Source organism: Mesoplodon mirus (genome assembly GCF_964341445.2).
Source record: "Mesoplodon mirus genome assembly, chromosome: X".
Classification (NCBI taxonomy): domain Eukaryota; kingdom Metazoa; phylum Chordata; class Mammalia; order Artiodactyla; family Ziphiidae; genus Mesoplodon; species Mesoplodon mirus.
The window spans coordinates 135,475,131-135,494,074 of NC_138981.1; the positions used below are offsets into that span (position 1 = coordinate 135,475,131).

The 18,944-nt window shown below is 45.5% G+C and overlaps 1 protein-coding gene across 1 annotated transcript in view; it reads left to right on the forward strand.

Moving 5' to 3' along the window:
- AFF2 (ALF transcription elongation factor 2) overlaps positions 1 to 18,944 on the forward strand; it is a 495,793-nt gene that overhangs the window by 436,978 nt on the left and 39,871 nt on the right. The window contains exons 10-12 of the mRNA XM_082609762.1: positions 12,268 to 12,427; positions 14,250 to 15,254; positions 16,704 to 16,825. Coding sequence (XP_082465888.1) covers positions 12,268 to 12,427; positions 14,250 to 15,254; positions 16,704 to 16,825 — 1,287 coding nt within the window. The remainder of the gene's footprint in view (positions 1 to 12,267; positions 12,428 to 14,249; positions 15,255 to 16,703; positions 16,826 to 18,944) is intronic.

Sequence of the window (18,944 nt, forward strand, 5' to 3'; positions counted from 1 at the left end):
TGAGGCTGGCTGTACTTAGCTATCTTATTACCGGTGGCCATGATCAGACTTTTCCTCTTGACGTCAAAAGCGTGTTGGGCTCAAGATCAAAGGGGCTCCCCAAGTATGAGGAAAGTGTGGTCCCCTCTTCTTCTCTCATTTACACTTGACCTCCTTTCATTTAGCCTTGATGAGAAGGGAGACTGTTAGCTGGAAGGCAAGATTTTCAGGCAGATAGCATTACAGGATTAAAGATCCAGTATTTCCTTTGCTGTCATTCAAAATAACAGGCGTAGGAAATTCTGTTTAAAATAGCTGGGCTTTTGACTTAGAGGGCTTCTGTATAGAAGACTTAAGATGTCAGCTTTAAATATGACATTGATAGTCTTAGGCCAGGAATGGGAGTGAATTCTTGTAGAATCTGTCTTTTCTTGCCTTGCCTGTTTATTAATGGTCTTTGTGATTTATTATAAATGCTGGGGAGGATTTTCAGGCCCATTTATCATGGGAAGGGAACACCTTCTTGTTCTTAATGTGAGTGTGTCATAATTAGCAATGCATGTGGGCTAGGAGATTTAGTTCTGTCTTTTGTGAAAGTCCTTCAACCTCAAATTTAATCCCAAATTGATTGAATACTTTCTCTTCCATGAGGAAATTAATTATGCCACTAGAAAAATCATCAACTAGAAAGGGAGTTAATATCAGGCACAGTGTAGACTGGGCTGGTTAATGTATCAAAATGATATGACGAGGGTAGCTCATGTTTCACACAAATCGAAATAATGGAATCATCATTTTAATTAAAAATGGGGAAGTCTGTGTATAGATGGCATTCATTTTCAGTAAGAGCCACACCATTTATTTCTTATGTTCATGCATGTACATTGCACCCTGTGACCCATGGACAGCTGTTGCTCAAAATACCAATTACATTAAAACTGTCCATCCAAATAGGTTACGTTTTGTCAATAGAACTGAAGCTGAAGAAAGAGTCAGGCACTGTGACGGGCCAACAGCCATCCAACCAGTTGAAAGGTTACAAATCCATCATCAGACAACCTATTTGCTTAATTATCAAATGAACGCCTGACTCAGGATGTTTTGGGGTTGGGTAGGCTGGCCCAAGTATGACTTCTGTTGAGAGTCAGCAATACATAGACATTTCATAGTTAAGTTTTGATCTTTACCAGGTGACCTTGTTTGTGCTGATTTTCTGTTCATTGTGAGGCCGTTTGGAGTGTGTTTTCATAACAAGAAGATTATATACAAGTTATCGTGCCAGCGATACAGAAAGTGACGGTACAGTCTGGTCCCTGCCATCAAGGAATTTACAATGTAGGTGAGCAGGCGAAAGGTTAGCACACTGTCATAATTTGAGAATAATGAAGTGATAAACTGTGATGAAGTTAGTGAAAAGAAATCAGAACAGGGAAATAGTATCTGGGAGAATTAAAGTCATGGAGAAGACCTCAGGTTATTGGAATTTGAGCTTAAAAGATAAAGATTTAAGGAAGCAGAAGAGAAGGAAAAAGTGTCATTCTAGACCGAAAAAACAGGGTAAGCAAAGGCATGGGAAGAGAGGGAAATAAAGACTGGCCCTAAAATAGAGGGGTAATGGAAAAAGATCTCTGAACATCCTGTAGAAAAAAACTGCATCTCTCCGTGAGGAAGTCATAGTAAATTCTGAAACCAAGAGATCTCGTGCCGTATATGGTCACTGGGGCCAAGTACAAAATAACTCAAGGCTTCTAGTCTAATACGGAGTGAGGCCGAGGAAAGTAAGAACATCTGATTTGCAACAGGGAGTGGGCAGGACAGGGGCTGTTGGTAGCAATTAAGAAAGCAGTTTCACGAAATTGGGTCATTTGTAGAGACGTGGATGGATCTTGAGACTGTCATACAGAGTGAAGGAAGTCAGAGAGAGAGAAACAAAGACCGTATATTAACGCATATATGTGGAACCTAGAAAAATGGTACACATGAACCGGTTTGCAGGGCAGAAATAGAGACACAGATGTAGAGCACAAATGTATGGACACCAAGGGGGGAAAGCGGTGGGGCGGTGGTGCTGTGATGAATTGGGAGATTGGGATTGACGTGTGTACACTGATGGGGATAAAATGGATGACTAATAAGAAAAATAAATCATAATAAAAAACTGAATTAGAAAGGATTAACGGTGGAAAAGAATAAGTTGGGGTTGGGACTGTATGAGGTCAAAGTCAGAAGGAAGCAGGTACTATGAGGGAAGAGAAACTATAAGGTAGAGAAAAAATAATAGAAAGAATAAGTGTGTTGGTGACGTCAGAATAGCCGAGTCACATTTCTGGAGCACGAGAGTGGTCTGTCCAGCTGCCGTTGGTCCCAGGTCTGGTTTGCACGCAACCCCAGTTCCTGGAGGCCTGAATGTACGATGACTTCTGTTCTTGGTTTTTCTTCTTGCACCACGTACCTCCTGACATTAAACTTTCCATTATACAAAGTACCTGCAAGACACACACACACACACACACACACACACACACACACACACACAAACATACACCACACACAACAAAATAAAGCAGTTTCAGTAGGCCAAAGAGTTACAAAGCCTGATTACTGGGCCTGTAGCAGTTTGTAGTGGTGAGGAAGTGAAACCATCCTGTGTTGAGCACATCTTTTAAGAAGTGTCACAGGGCTTCCCTGGTGGCGCAGTGGTTGAGAGTCCGCCTGCCGATGCAGGGGACATGGGTTTGTGTCCCGGTCCGGGAAGATCCCACATACCGTGGAGAGGCTGGGCCCGTGAGCCGTGGCCACTGAGCCTGTGCGTTCGGAGCCTGTGCTCCGCAACGGGAGAGGCCACAGCGGTGAGAGGCCCATGTACCGAAAAAAAAAAAAAAAAAGAAGCGTCATGGTGGAGGACAGTCAGCCACTGTTTCTCGATGGGGAACCTGCAGCCTGGTCTCACCCAGAAGGGCTGTCTGGGCAGCTTCTGCCCCTCGTGGCTCTGTTAACGTTACTGCCTCTTCCTTGTGTTAGGGTTAGACACTGCAGTTTTGCAAGGTGCAATTTTTGCCATTCACTTAGGTATTCTAATGCTTTTATTTATATTTCAGGCATAATTATGAGGGCACATTCACTAAGGAAACTATATGGGTTTTAGTTTAGAAATTGTCTATGTGACTTGGAATGCCATTCATTGGATGCCCTGTCATCCCATATACAGGAATTTTATATATATATTCATAAATATATGAAGTACCATTGGAGGAACCATAAGAAACTGATAATAGTGGAAAACTTTGGAAAATTGGGTGACGTGACAGTAGAGGGGCAGAAGATGTACTTTTCTTTGTATCCCTTACTGTAGCTTTTGAATTCAGTACCATGTTTATTACTTGCAAAAAGAAAAAAAGAATGAAGATGATAGCTTAAGGGACTATGGGGACATCAAGCTGACTTAACATTCACATTGTGAAGAAACACAACGACGTGAAACATAAAGGACATTTAAATTTCCCCTATTTCATCTTTACAAACTTCTACTCTGTGTGGAAAGCGTTATCAGCTGTAAACTGGAAATCTTTTCTTCTAGCCTCCGTGAGTTTTGTCCTTTGCAGGAGTCAAATGCAACAGGCTTTTCTTAGCCTAAGGGGCAGATTGCCTTCAGTGTTTTGAACACTGAATTCTTGCAATCCATCTCATTAGGTCACTTGAAGAACACATTTGGGATTAATTCTGTGTTCCTGTTGCTTTTTGGTATGATTACAGGGTGGATTTTGTAGTGGATCCTGGATTCTTTTCCTTTCCTCAAGCTAGACTTGCAGTTTAAGAAAGTGTCCCAGTAGCCTGGTGAAACCCACCACCACTCACTCTGCCTCAGAGCCCAGCCGCATTTCATGGCTAAGAGGTCCTGGAGCATCATGGGTAAAGTGGGAGGATACCCGTTCCATCTCTCCCCCGCCCCCCGCCCAGTGTTCTTGTAGCAATCACGTGAGGTCATGGGAGTGAAAATACTGGAACATTATCAAGTGCTCTGCACTTAAAAAGTATTTGGTCGTGTTGCTCCAATGATGACGATCTCCTATTGAAACCATAGGCAGTGAGTGCACCCAGGGACAATTCTCCTAGAGATCTTACAGAGAAGACCTCTATATGGCTTTACTCTAGGGTGTCTTAAGCGTACCAAACATTGTACAGCGTGTGTGTGTGGTTGATAAAGCCTCTGGCCTTAAAAGCTCACCCTCCAAATCAAGTGTCTCTGATACATCAGGTAACAAATCAGACATGAAGGGGAGCAGACATTACTGATAAGGAGACTGGCGTTGGGAGACAGCAAAGAAGAAATGTAGTCTAGGGAGAGATTGGAAGAGGGATGCCCACTTTTCCAGTCGAGAGGCAGCTCTGAGCATGATGGGTGACAGAAAGAATTCCTCAAGTAAGGGAAAAGGCAGAGGCTTGTGCTGACGGCTCTGAGCCTATCAGCAGCCTGTTTTGTACTCTCCTAGGGAACTCAGGCTGCCCATGGCTGGGGCTCTCCTGACGGGGAGTTGGGCCCCATCTCCAGACCAGTCCTATAGACACAATGGCAAGATTCCTGCAGGGGAGCAGCCTCTGGGTTTAAATCACCCAGTCAAAGTCATCCACTGCTTCCCCTAGGATTTGTGACTGATGGAATTCTTTACGGGAACGCTTTGACCTTGTTATGGATTCCTGACATCCGGCCCTCTCTGGGTTCCTTATGAATGTGAGCTGCCAACCATTCATTCTCTGCTTTGCTAGAGACGGGGTCACGGGAGTCGGAGTTCTGTCCACTTGCTTACCTTCATTCTCTCCCTTGCCCCCATTTTAAAAAGTAAATTTTAAAGGCAAAACGGACAAAAATACTTGGCTGTATACAGTTTTTCTCACCTGTTTACCTGCTTGTTGAAACAGTTCTGACCAATAGCAGAAAAGTCACTGTGGCTTTTAATTATTTCCAGAAAAAATTTGAATACCGGTTTATTCTCCCTAATGCAAACTGTGATGTTCTCAAGACATAAGTGGCCCACTAGCCACCATTGACCAGGCTTGCTGGCAACACGCTGGCACCCTCCGTAGCGCCACCTCACTTCATACTGCAGTGAGGCGGGATCCAGATGCCTTGGTTTTTTCCATTCCTTTGAAACTGCATGTTGAACTTTGCCCCATAGTATCCTTAAAACTATTTTTCAACTTGATATTGTTTGGTGCTAAGTCTCGGTATTCTCAGCTGTAAAATGGGAGTATTAAGAGTGTCTGACTTACGGGACTATTGTGAGGATTAAAAGAGAAGATTCAGGGAAGGTGCTGAACCTGGTTCCTGGCGCACCTCGCGTGCTCCATCTCTAGTTAGCCATTATGAATCATGCTCAGGGTCCCAGCCATGACCATGGATGCAGTCTAATACTACCCTGTCCCTTGGCGGTGATAGTGGCAGGCTGCCTTAGACCCTCATGGTGATCCATGGGGCACATTTGGAGGAAAGAATTATGCATTTAGTCAACTACCACTGCAGGCAGGTAGCCTCAGGAAAGTTGTAAGCTGAAGCTGGTGCTTATCAGAAGGAACCGGATAAAACCTCTTCAGGAATAATTGCCCAAAGAAAGCTTCAACTTGACCAGGTTAGATTCAAAATGACATAAGGCAGTCAACTTTCTTTGTTGCTAAAGGAATACAGAATAATTATGGAAAAATAAAATCCACAGTTGATCTCAAAACTGTGTTTTAGGCATTAGTTTCCAGTTCACCAACTTATTTTTTTCCCCAGCAGTTTGTATCTGAATAGCCTCTGTAGCCTTGGTCCTCTCAGTGTGGTTCACTGACCAGGAGCATCTGTAGCGCCTGGGAATGCAGAACTCAGGACCCATTCCAGGCCTACCTAATTAGAATCTGTATGTTCCAAAGATCTCCAGGTGATTCGTAAGCACGTTAAAGTTGAGAAGTACTGGTTAACAGAGTTCTCTCGCCTCAATTTCTTAAATCAGTCCTCTTAAAGCCTATGTGATGTATTACCCCATTTTACAGATGAGGAAACTGAAAACCTTCCATTAAGTGCTTAGCCTAAGGTCACACAAAAATAAAGTATCCAAGCATGCTCCTCTCACTGTACTAAAACTACCTCTTTAAAATCAGTAGGGGAAATGTAGCTGTTTAGCTATGTGAAATAGACTGAAAATGGGAGAATGGGCACAGGCAGGAAAAGATGACAAGGGCCTGGGTCTGGTCAGTCCACCAAAAGGGTAGCCAAGCTGTGATGGACTGTGAGTCAAATGTAACTCTGAAAAGCCATTGCCAAAATCACTCAACATTATGGCCTCAGAAAAGAAGTAAGATGCCACGTAAGTTAGGATAAATAGAACTAACTGCTGGTGACCCAAAGATGTGAGGAGCCGTTCATTTCAAGTTTTCATGAAAGTCCCAAATGGTCAACTTGCAGCTTCTTGGGAAGATATAACCTCTTTGATTGCCCATTGCTGTGGCAGTAATCTACTAGAGCCTTCCTGACACCAAGCTCTGGCTCGCAGAGACCCTGGGATGACACAGGGCCCACCTAGATGATCCAGAACCATCTCCCCATCTCAAGATCCTGAATTTATTCATACCTGCAAAACCCGTTTATCCACATGAGGTACCATATTCACAGGTTCCAGGGATTACTATTTGGACATCGTTGGGGGAGTCATTATTTCACCAACCACATATCTCTTCAGTCAGTCAGGGCTTTAAACTATGTCATATATGGTAACTTGCCCATTAAACTATCTCATATATGGTAACTTGCCCATGAAAATGAATGTGAGTGAATAGGTGTGCATCTCCTTCTTATGCTTTGCAAATAAATTGAGCAGACTCCATTTCAAACACCAGAATCAGACAAAAGGACAAAATTCCAGTGTACACACACATTAGACAAAGATTATCTCCTCGGAGCCATGCCAGGGTGTAGCCCGAATTACAAGTGGATGGCTATTCGCTATCTGCTTGTCAGTGGCACCAGTGCATTAACACAGAACATACTTGATTCTGAGTTGCTTGTGATAATATTGGGATATGCAGTCTTTTATTTTCAAACTGTGCTCAGGGGCCATCCCAGGGCGGAGGAAAAGTTGCTGGGGACTTCCTCCCCTACATTCTGCCCAATCCCTTGTTTCCACCAGAGCAACTGTGTTTTTACCTGTCTTATGTATTATGCTTCTGCCTACACTTTCTATTGGACAGTTGGGCTAAATGGATTTCCTGGGGGAGGGTTGGGGTAGATTTCAAAACTACTGACTCAGACAAAAATGGATTCCTCCCATCCCCAGGCTGGAATAGGCTCAGGGCTCAGAGTGTCTGCCTCTAGGGGCCTAGTATGGTGAAGCACATAGATTGTTCCAGTTTTGGAACCCAGAGTTCAGAGAGGAAAAGGAGGAAGAGAGGAAAGATCAGCTATAAATGTTGATTCCTTTGCCCCAGGGCCATCCCTTTACAACTTGATGATGGAATCAAGTATAGAAGCATTTCAAATTATCTGGTAGACAGACATTTGATCTCTATAAAACCGGAAAAGGGTCATGTTGATGAAATTCGTACAAGTCTCAACTAAAGACGAGGGTTTAACAACATCCTTGATAGACTCCCCCATCAAGCATCTCATACTATGTCTCTGGCAAGGTCTGGGCCTTGTGAAATATGCTGCCAAGATCAATACCCTGTGGGCTTGCTTGTCAAATCCTTCCCATATATGTTTCCCACTACAAAGTCATTACCTCTTCTGGAACCTTTCCTTTCTGATGCCCACACAGCTTGATTGGGCAGAATGGCCAATTCATCATCCCTGTTTATCTCCTGAGAGAGGAATTTACAGTTAAATTAGGATTCGAGTCAGATAGCACTGATGCAGATGTTTGGTTTTCCGGAGACCGTTAATCTGAATTAGTGAAAACTCTGATTTATGAAGTAGCCGTACAGAAAGGCAGCTGTAATCCTCTGAGGTTCATACAAGAGCTCTGTGACTGTGCTGCCAAGAGTAGGTCATTTCAGACCTGCCTTAAGCAGCAGATTGGATTGGGCAAAGGTCTCCTCACACATTTTCTCTAAGGTCCAAACCATCTCCCTTAAAATCCCCTATGCACTTTCATTTCATGAGGATCATAATCTTTGAGCTGGAAAACACCTTAAAGATCATCCAACCCCTCTGTGGATCAATAATAGGAACCTTTATTGCCGGCTATCTGGTCACCTAAGGGTATCAAGCTCCCTGGCCTACAAAGCAGTGGCTTCTTTGTGTGGCCAGCTGTAGATTTTTAAGTCTTTTCTGATGTTGAAGTGAGATCTTTCCTGGCTAGATCTCTAATTCATTGGTCCTAATTTTACCTTGGAAGACTCTCAGAACTAGCCCACTCCCTTTCCCATAGGACAAACCTTCCGGTTTTTGAGGACTGTCATCACATGAACCGCCCTCCTCCCTGCCCCAGAGTCTCCTCTAGGCAAAGTAGTCCCAGTTCTTTCATATGGCTTCTGGACTGTCTATCTAATGGTGTCACATACATATTGAGCCCTTGACTGCACAAGAGGCCTGGTCAGTATAAGCATAGAGAGACTGTCATGTCTAGAGATTAAGGTGCCTGAACTACCTCTTAAAACCCATCTTTTACGTGATTACTCCCATTCTTGAAGTAATAGAATCACAGACAGAAATAGGATTCCGTGGAACTGACCTATACTTCCAACAAGAATCCAATCTCTGTCCCAGCTAAAAGCACTGGCGTTTATGCAACCTTAACCAAGCCAAGAAGACAACTGCAGAATTTATATGGGGAGGGAACTCCACAAACTGTGTGGAATCACATAATTATTTCACAGGTAGAAAACATCTTTCAAAAATGGGAATATTTGGAATTAAATACAGAAAAGTTTGACAGTCAAAACCATCATAAGAATACTTTTGTGCATATTATGTAAATATAATTAAGCAATTAATTTTAATTTTGGTTTATGTATATGGCAATGGAACATTTAAGAACTTAAATTTTACCATAAAAAACATGCAAAAAAACCCCATCTTTTCCCCGTAGTACTCTCAAGCTTCCACACTAGGGCCAGTGCTGTCTGCAGAAGGCATCTTAAAGACCTCCCAAACTTCTCACCCACTGGCCTGCTCTTTGATCCCCTTCTCTAGCCCTGGATTTCCCCACTAGGGTCATTGACTTGCTAAGGCAGCTTCTTTGCCCTCAGTCTGGCCCGTGACCATGAAGACCTACTAAATGGGATTAGGATTAAAATGAGGCTTCACTCCACTCAGTAGAGACTGCTCACCCCGATGAACACAGTGGCAAAATCTGATCTTTGAAAAGGTTGAGCAGTTCACTTTGAAGTTGTTCACAAACGTAGGTCCTTTGAGAAGTTTTATTACATGCGGGGTGAAGGCACAGAGTACACTTTTAATATTTACAGACTATGGAGTAGGTGGTTTAATATATTAAATGTTAATGATTTTTAGTATCACCTATTATCTTTGTTGTAACCACTAGCATTCTTTTTAAAAGCAATTTATTAAAATATGAAAGTAAATGGTGCATGGGAAATAATTCTGATGCAGCTGGGGAATGAAGAATGTGGAAATTGCACATTCGTCCTTCATCTCCTAGGCGGAATCAAGTATTGCGTGGGCTAGCATCCCTCATAGCCACTTTAATATACATTTGAAAAATAAACTAGCGACATATGAAAATAAATGTAGCAGAAGTGGGAATTTAACTAGCTGAACAGCTAACGGGTTTCCCTCCCACCAATGCTGGCTCTTCTCTGTTTCCAACTGTGCAACTGCTCTGAGAAAGCAATTCTTTCTCATAAAGATGTTGAAGTCCTTCACCCCCCATCTGAGTTCTCATGGTGTCCTCTTTGAATTCAAGTCCACCGTCCCACTCATCCCCAAGTATTTCTGTCCATCAGTGTGAGCATGAAAAGTTGATGTACCTCTCCCTGTTCTTTCTATACTTGTTTCCCCTAAGTGGTCATTGTCAACGTTGCCTGGCTGTGAGATCCTTCCCGAGAACACAGCAATAGGTTTAGCTGTAGGAAGATTTAGGGAAAATAACTTCAGTTCTCATTTCACTGGATCTCAGTCAAGGTTACTCTTAGGTTTCAAATCATCTTTATTTTGTATCTGCGTCTATACATATATTTACAGTCAATTTTTCATATGTGGTTTCTGTCCACATCTACAATCTCTTAATCACAATTCTGAAATTCAAAAAGTTTTGAGAACTGTTATTTTCAGACAGACTCATTTGATGACAAAACCTGACCTAAACTGATGCACACGTATTAATTTCAAGTCTTTATTTTTCTCATTGTGACTGTTAACTGCAGTAATAGTAATGAGTTTTATTAAAGGGCGCTTCCCAGATCCCACTAGGGGGTATTATAGATATGGTATAGCTACCATATTACTTTTTTAATTTAAAAAAATGTGAATATAAAAATTCATCTCCCTTCCAAAGGCTTTGGATAAGGAACACCTGTATACAAACACATACACACACAAACCAGAAGTTAATGTATAGATAGGAAAGAAAAGCAGGAAACAGCCTTTTCGCCTGAAAATCGTAAACATGGGAGTACAAGTTAGATCTTAACTCTCAGTCCACCAGGCAATGGTCTGAGTATTGCTGCTGCTCTGTGCTGTATCTGAAACTTTGCTTGGGGGGGAATTGAGGCCAAGCAAGCATAGCCTCTGGATTAGTTGCACTTAAAGCTGTTCCCTCAGTCTTTATTTAGTAACCAAAGACAAAAACAATTGATTAGATTTAGAGGGTACTTTGCATAAATATGCAAGGGTACTTTATGCATAAATACTAAAAAGGAATGCAGGGAAAGAGGCACACTGAGCTGTATGTAGATCCCTGGCTCCTCTCTCTCTCTCTCTCTCTCTCTCTCTCTCTCTCTCACACACACACACACACACACACACACACACACACACTTTCCCAGGGGATAGAGTCCCCTATTTCTTCTGCTTCCCCTAATCTCTTGGTGTATTTGGCAGACGAATGTACTTGCAGATAGCATTTACTTAGCAGATAGCATTTTAAAATGAGCTTCGGCTATATGAAAGAAAAGAGCTACCTGGGAAATTAAAGGGGCCATCTTCAGGGACACGAGGCACACATAATGCAAAGGCTCTACGCATTGGATGGTGACGGATGAGACACCCATGCTGGTTTGAAAGAGATCCTATGCCTTCCCAGGCAGCAGTCGAGCATGGCTCCAGCTCAGCGGGCAAGAGCTGTAATGTTGAAAACTAGGCTCCAGTGAGGGTGCGGGGTTGGGGCAGGCGAGGAATAATGGTCTCAGGCAGAGGGGGGCCTTAGAGTCCCTCTCTGTCCAGTTTGAAGGTGGAGCCACAGGACCAGGTGCCCTCCAGGGCCAGGACTGGGTTTTCCAGGGAGAGCTGGGCAAGGAGCTGGGAGTCTGAGAGGCAGTGAGGTTTGGATGGCCAGCCAGGCAGATAGGAGGACCAGCCCAGCACAGCAGCGAATACGCTCTGGCCCCCAGCCCATCCCTGTCCGTGATTAAACTTCTCTCCAAAGAGGGGCCTGGGCTGATGAGACAGAGGCGGACAAGACCCCGACCCCTCCCTCGAATTTAGAGCCCCATTTTGGAGTGAAAGCAGAGCAAAACTAGTCCAAAGAGATGATGAGCAAAAGGACAGAAAGGCTATGACATACCCCAGAGTGCCAAGAGGCAGCTGAGGTTGATTTGTTACGGGGCACAGAGGGCAAACGATTAGTAAGGAAGAGTATGGATTATCAATAGAGACAGTGGCAAGTGGTGTCAGTTTCCCAGTGCTTTGCTTGGTCAGTCATTAGAGATGGTTGGTCCTTTATGATCATACCTCCTGGTAAGAGTTTTAAGAAGGGTTTACAGAAATTCTGCTGGAGGAGGCCGAGAAGTGCATCCTATCATCCCCTAATTCACATGGTCAGCTCTGCTCACCTTGGGGCCGGGTGCTGGACACCTGGCCGTGAATATCTTTACACAGCACTGCCCTCTGAGGGACCTGAGAGGCCACGGTCCCAGTCTCACTTCTTGCTGAGAGGACAATACTGTGCATATAGCTAAGATCAGAGCCCCTTGACAGACCTGTCGGTCACTCACGGGGCCTCCTGAGCCTCACGTTGCCCACCTGTGAAATGGGATGGCAAGCTCCACTCACCTGCCCCTCACAAATCATCAGCCTTTATGCTGACCTGGGCTCTTTTCCAGCTGGTCTGAGACCGAGTGGTGTCGTTTTCCTTTCAGCCCGCTCTTGGCCATGCCTCAGCCCACACCTGCAGCGCCAGCCAGCGGGGGATCCGGCAGCTCCAGTGACTCTGAGAGCAGCTCAGAGTCAGACTCAGACACTGAAAGCAGCACCACTGACAGTGAAGCCAATGAGGCGCCGCGTGTGGCCACGCCAGAGGTGGGTGACGGGCCGGGGCCCCAGCCACAGCTTACCTGCCCTGAGGCAGCACCTCCAACCTGCACACACACAACAATACAACAATCACAGTATTCCAGCGCGATGAGGGCTTCAGCACAGTATACACGTCAGACAAGTACTCAGGTGTTCGATAGCATTTTTTTCTTCTAACACATGCACTCGCGTGGTCTGTAACAGACGTTTCTTTGCCGTGTGACTGATTCGCTGTGTGACTCACTCAGCTACTCTGAGCCTTGAGCCTCCCCATCACTATTACACTGGACTAGTAATCACTGGGCTCGCAACTTCACTTTCCAGAGAATCAGCAAAGCCAGCCCAGACCCACTTCTAGCTCTGGGGACGCCACCCCTTCCTCTAGGTTGAAGTGATGAAAGTCCCTCGGCAAGTAAGACCCAAGAAGCGTGATGGTTGAAAGGTCACAGGTATTTTTTTTTAATTTCAATTAATATTCTTCAAGTGTACTCGATGGTAATTCATGAAAACATTTCACACAGCCCCACAAAATACCAGAATTATCATTTGGAGTTAAAAACCCTGTCCTTCCCCTCTCATCCTCTCTGAGTGCCAGCCTCCCAGTTCCCCTGAGCCTGCACCTCGTACAGCAAGCAGATCCCTCCATGGCTCTGGACATGCTTGTTTGTCAATAATCAGAAAAGAATAACAGAAGAAGATGCCATAGTAACATTACCGCTAATCATAGTAGCTCACACTTCTTGAACGTAGATCACACGCCGGGCACCATGAGAAGCTCATGACTTGGATTTTCTCCTTTCATCCTCATAACAGCTCTATGGGGTCCTTGCTATTATTATCCCATTTTACAGGTGAGAAAATAAGGTTCTGAGAGGATAAGAAAGAACTTTCCCAAGATCTCACGGGCAGGACTGAAACCAGGGTCCGTGTGCTACCAGAGCTGGGGCCCTTAACCTCGCGTTCTGCCGCCGACAGTAGCAGCCACACCGATTGCCTTGACCCTTACCTGCCATTGCTCTGTGCCGGTTGGAATCACGGCTACTCAGAGTCTTTTGAATTCTGTCACCCTCTATTGGCTGGTGCCATAAGCCTCAGCTGATGCCTTTCAAAAAAGAGGAGTTCTAATAAAAATGATGGCTCTTTTAGCTCAACAGGCAGAATTCGGACTTGGGAATCAAGCACCCAAATTGTACGCATCATTTCCATGGCTTAATGGCGGACGCTAATGTCTGCATGCGTGTCCCCATAAATTGGTCATTGCCCATACACCGAGGAAAGTGCAGTGGTTTTTTGGAAGTCAAATCTTTTCATCCTTCAGTGAAAATACAAAAGGCCTCTTTTTGCAGTGAATTACAGCATTGTATAGGAGGCCCTGGCAGTTTGGCAGAGAGAAAGCCTTTCCTTTTGAATTACACTTGAGGCACGCTTACATTTCTTTTCAGGACCAGAGATCACTACCCCGGCCTCCTGGTAAGAGGCTGAGTAATGAGTCTCACCAAAGGACTTTGGGAACCAGATTCGGTCCCAGGCCTCCCTGCCCACTCTCTGGAAAAACTCTCTGTGAATAATTCCTTCCTTGCTGGCCAAAGTAGGGGATAGTTTCAGAAGAGCAGTGGAACTTAGTTTAAATAAGTAGATTGGAGCCGGTTTGTGGAGTATTTGGCTATCTAGGGAATGTGATGAATGTGAATTCCATGTATGTTTCTAAATGTGTGAATGGTCACTTAACAGCCCAAGCTTTTATCACCCAACAGTCAGTGCACTGAGGGTCCTCCTGACTTCTTCCCAAAGGTGAAATTCATTCTTGCTGCTGTTTCTCAATCTGCAGCCTGAGCCGCCCTCCACCAACAAGTGGCAGCTGGACAAATGGCTTAACAAAGTGACATCTCAGAACAAGTCGTTTATTTGCGGCCAAAATGAAACACCCATGGAGACGATTTCTGTACCTCCTCCAATCATACAGCCAATGGAAGTCCAGGTCAAGGTGAAGGCAAACCCCAGCCAGGTCCTGGCTGAACCCAAAGAGAGGCCTGTCCTCAGTCTCATCAGGGAGAAAGCCCGTCCACGGCCCACCCCCAAAATTCCAGAAACAAAGGCTCTGAAGCATAAATTGTCGACAACTCTCGAGACAGCATCTCAAAGGACAATTGGGAAAAAACAGCCCAAAAGGGTCGAGAAGAACCCCAGCATTGAGGAATTTACCTGGCCCAAACCAAATATCACCAGCAGCACTCCCAAAGAAAAGGAAAGCATGGAGCTTCCTGACCCCCCGAGAGGCCGCAACAAAGCCACTGCCCACAAGCCAGTCCCTAGGAAAGAACCGAGGCCCAGCATCCCCTTGGCTGCCGAGAAGAAGAAGTACCGAGGGCCTGGCAAGATCGTGCCGAAGTCCCGGGAATTCATTGAAAGCGATTCGTCTACGTCTGATTCCAACACAGATCAGGAAGAGACCCTGCAGATCAAAGCCCTGCCTCCTTGCATGGCTCCTGGGGGCAACACTGCCAAGTCCAAGGACACCTGCGGGGCCAGCCTGACCCTCAGCACCTTTAGCAGCAGCAGCAGCAGCAACCTGCCCGTCCCCAATGAGGAGGCTGCTTTTTCACCCATCCCTGTCATGCAAACCGAGCTTCTGTTTCCTCTCCGAGATCACGGGAATCTGAAAAATCTCTGGGTGAAGCTTGACCTCGACCTACTGTCTCGAGTGCCTGGCCACAACTCACTGCAGGCGGCGCCGGCCAAGCCAGACCACAAGGACACAGCCTCAAAGCCCAGGCGGCAGGCAGCTGCCACGGCTGTGGATAAAGCCGCCCCCAAGGGCAAGCGTAAGCACAAGGTAAGCCGTCAGGTGTGGCCTGCCACATGATCGGGAGCAGCGGCTGTCTGGGAGCTACTTTGGTCTCGAGTCTCCTTTTCCAGCAGGCTGGTGGCAGTGGATTGCAATCTTTGGGGAAGGCAATGATGCTTTCCGTGGGACATGCAGTATTTGACATGACCAGGGAGGAAGTGTTAGGGGTAATCGAGGTTTGACAACCAATGTCAAGAGTATCCAATATGGCACGTGATGTGTAGCAATGAAGAATATGAAGAGGCTCCTTCCCAAGGCAGCCAGCCCCCCAGGTTGGCTCCTTTAGCTGCTTCCCAGATTCGTGGGCCATTATTCTATAGTCCCCCACCACAGCAGCAGCAGCAGGGCACCAAGGATTCCTAAGGTCAACATGCATCCTCGAGGTCTTGTTAATTTCTCCATCCAAACATCAGGATCCCTGCAACCCAGTTATATTTTAATTATCCTGGCTCCTACTAGACATGCGTTCTGTCCAGCCTACTTGGCCCCCTGACCTGTGTGGTCGGCCTGACTCGTGAAAATCTCACCTGCAAGACATTAGGGTTGGATTCCAGGGCTACAGATATAATCATAAGGTGAAACCCAGAATGGCCTCTTCCATTTCACGTACATCTGGGGAAGTGAGTTTGTGTCCAGTAAGCGTTGTGTTGCATCTCTGGATCTCACAGTAGTCTTTCAGTGTAACATCATCTCATGGTGATATTTGAGTAATATTATTTTGAATGGCTGCCATGGGGAATCCTGCAAGGGTGATTTAAGTCATCATTCAGCTTTAGAGAATTCACAGACGGTTTTATCTCTGAGCTGTGCACCAACTTATTCAATGAGAGGATTCCAAAATAGGGACAAAAGTCTGGTCCAAATAGGAGGACCAAAAAGTCTGATAGGGCAAGGGACATTGCCCTATCACTGTTTCCATGCTCTTAGTGATGATGGCAGTACAACCAGCAGTAAAAGTGGAACTTCAGAACCAGTACCTGAAGGGCCAAAGGTGTGCCTTGCATATGGTTAATTTCCTTGCATATTTTTGGTTGTAGAAGTGACCTTTATATGTTACCGTAAACCCCCAGGGTGCTTGGGCAGGATTTATGCCGTGTTAGAATTGCAGTGTTAGTTTCTAAACTACTCATTTGTGGAGGCGTTGTTGCTGGGAGAAGTGTCTGAAAATTATAGATTCTCTTTACTTTTGGTATGATATCCCTGTGCCACCCGATCAGAGGCTCACATCACAGCTTCACCCTCTCAGATGCCAGCTTCTTGGTTGGAGTAGGCGAGGCAAGACTGATCGCTTTTCTGTCTGATCAAAGGTGCACTTTTAACTCCGCTACCTAGTCTAGGACTTAAAATAGAAGCCAGCTGTCTCCCTTGCTCGTTGTTTTTAAATGTCTGCATGTGCCATGGATTTCAAACTCTGTGTATTTTTTCTTCCTGTTAAAGCCAACAGAAGTTGTGGAGAAAATCCCTGAGAAGAAGCAACGCCTGGAGGAGGCGGCCACCATCTGCCTGCTACCACCTTGCATCTCACCAGCTCCCCCCCAGAAACCTCCCAGCACTAAAGAGTGAGTTTGCCCTGGGCTGTATGATACTTTGCTTGTTGAGACTCTTAAGAAATCCCAAATGAACCCTTGGCCGGGGGCAGGGGGTCCTGTCCCAGAGGAATGTTAGGTAAGAAACAGGAGTCTCTCAGGCCTGTCCTGACAGCAGTCTCTGACCACCAGTCTAACAAGGGTGGGATAAAGGGTGGTGCTCAGATTTGGGGTGACTCCTTGAGCTTTTTAGCAACGTTTCTTTATTCCAACTTAGATTGATGACCAAAATCGGCAAAAGTGAACTTTTAGCACTGAGTGAAGGGTAAGAGGAAGTAAATGAATTTAAAAGGGGCAGCATCAAGGGACACCTATCCCTTGAGCCAAATCACCTCCTTCTGGGCAACTTCCAGTTCTGATGGTGATAACTAAAAAGATTTCCCTGGAAAGCAACCCCTTGGCCTCAACAGGATGACTCAGCAGCCGCTTCCTCTTTGGTGTCATTTCTCAACGCTAATATGAAGCTTGAGGGCTAGCAGCTCCATGCTGAACTTCTCAGAGGCCAAGGGGAGGCCAGAGAGATGAGCTGTCTGGGAGTGCCCCCCAGCCCCAGGCAGTTCTGTGCTGGGAAAAGCCGGCTAGGGATGGACGCGTTAATGCCGATCGGCTGGCACCTCTTCTCCCATCTCCCTCTTTGCAGAAGGTGCCGGAGTCAGGCAGGAGGCCTCCTTGTCCCGTCCTCACTCACACGACCCCAGCCTTCCCTACCAAATATTGTGATGGAGTCCTTCTGTCTTATACATATCATTTCCCCAACAATCGTGTCAGCTACTGGAACCATTCCATCTGGATAATTATTGCCATAAATTCATTCAAAATTAGAGATTACTTCCATCAAAGACCAGTTTTGGAGCCTATTAGCAGCCCAGAGCAGAGAGGCAATATGGCGAACTGCTGCTCACAATTGATTTCACAGATTACTGTTTAACATCAGTGATAGGGCATCAATCTGCCACAGATAAGATGTCGGAAATAAGTTATCAGCTTACATTTGTTTGGATCCTTGTTGTTTAGAGATGAAAGGTAGGAAAAGACCAATGACTGCTAGATCCGCTCAGTATAATAAGGAGACTTGGCCCTAGGCTGCCCATCTCCCTGTGCACCCAAAGCTTTTTGTGACAGGCATCTGTGTTCCCTGGCATAATTTGATTGGAAATATCCCTTCACATACTTGGAGTTCTCAGAATTAGTAACTCTTCCAGTGGAGCAAACCAGCCCTTTTTACCCCAGGGTGGGCCAGGAATGTGGGGAAACAGACTTCTTTCCCAGTGGTCAAACACTGTCATTCCAGGGCCCTCCTACTTTCCAAGGAGGAAGGGCTAAAGTGGTGTCCCTGTAGTGGCGGTACTGCCCCAGGTCCCAGATTCCATCTATTCGGGCCGGGCCACCTGAGGGCACGAGGAAGACCCAGGGAACTGTGGGGCATTGCGACACCATCAGTCCCCATTGCGAGCCTCCTTCAGCGACCCAGTGATCTGTCACTGGTCCCCATTTCATGGAAGAGAGATGATCAAATATTAAATCAATGTCTAATAATTCGAATTTGTTCTCATAAAATGGTGTTTTACCTCATGGTCCTTACGATCTTCCTGCTCTTCTCATAGTTTGCAGAGCAGTGTTTACCTAGTAGCACTTATCATTCAGGAAGGGCCTGGATCGGGTTCTTTTTTTTTTTTTAGATGCCCTGGAAGAGGTGCATGGCCCTAGCCCTCACCTCACCCCATATATCATGTCATTAGGTCTTTTTTTTTTTTTACATCTTTATTGGAGTATAATTGCTTAACAATGGTGTGTTAGTTTCTGCTTTATAACAAAATGAATCAGTTATACATATACATATGTTTCCATATCCCCTCCCTCTTGCGTCTCCCTCCCTCCCACCCTCCCTATCCCACCCCTCCAGGCGGTCACAAAGCACTGAGCTGATCTCCCTGTGCTATGTGGCTGCTTCCCACTAGCTATCTACCTTACGTTTGGTAGTGTATATATGTCCATGCCTCTCTTCCGCTTTGTCACAGCTTACCCTTCCCCCTCCCCATATCCTCAAGTCCATTCTCTAGTAGGTCTGTGTCTTTATTCCTGTCTTACCCCT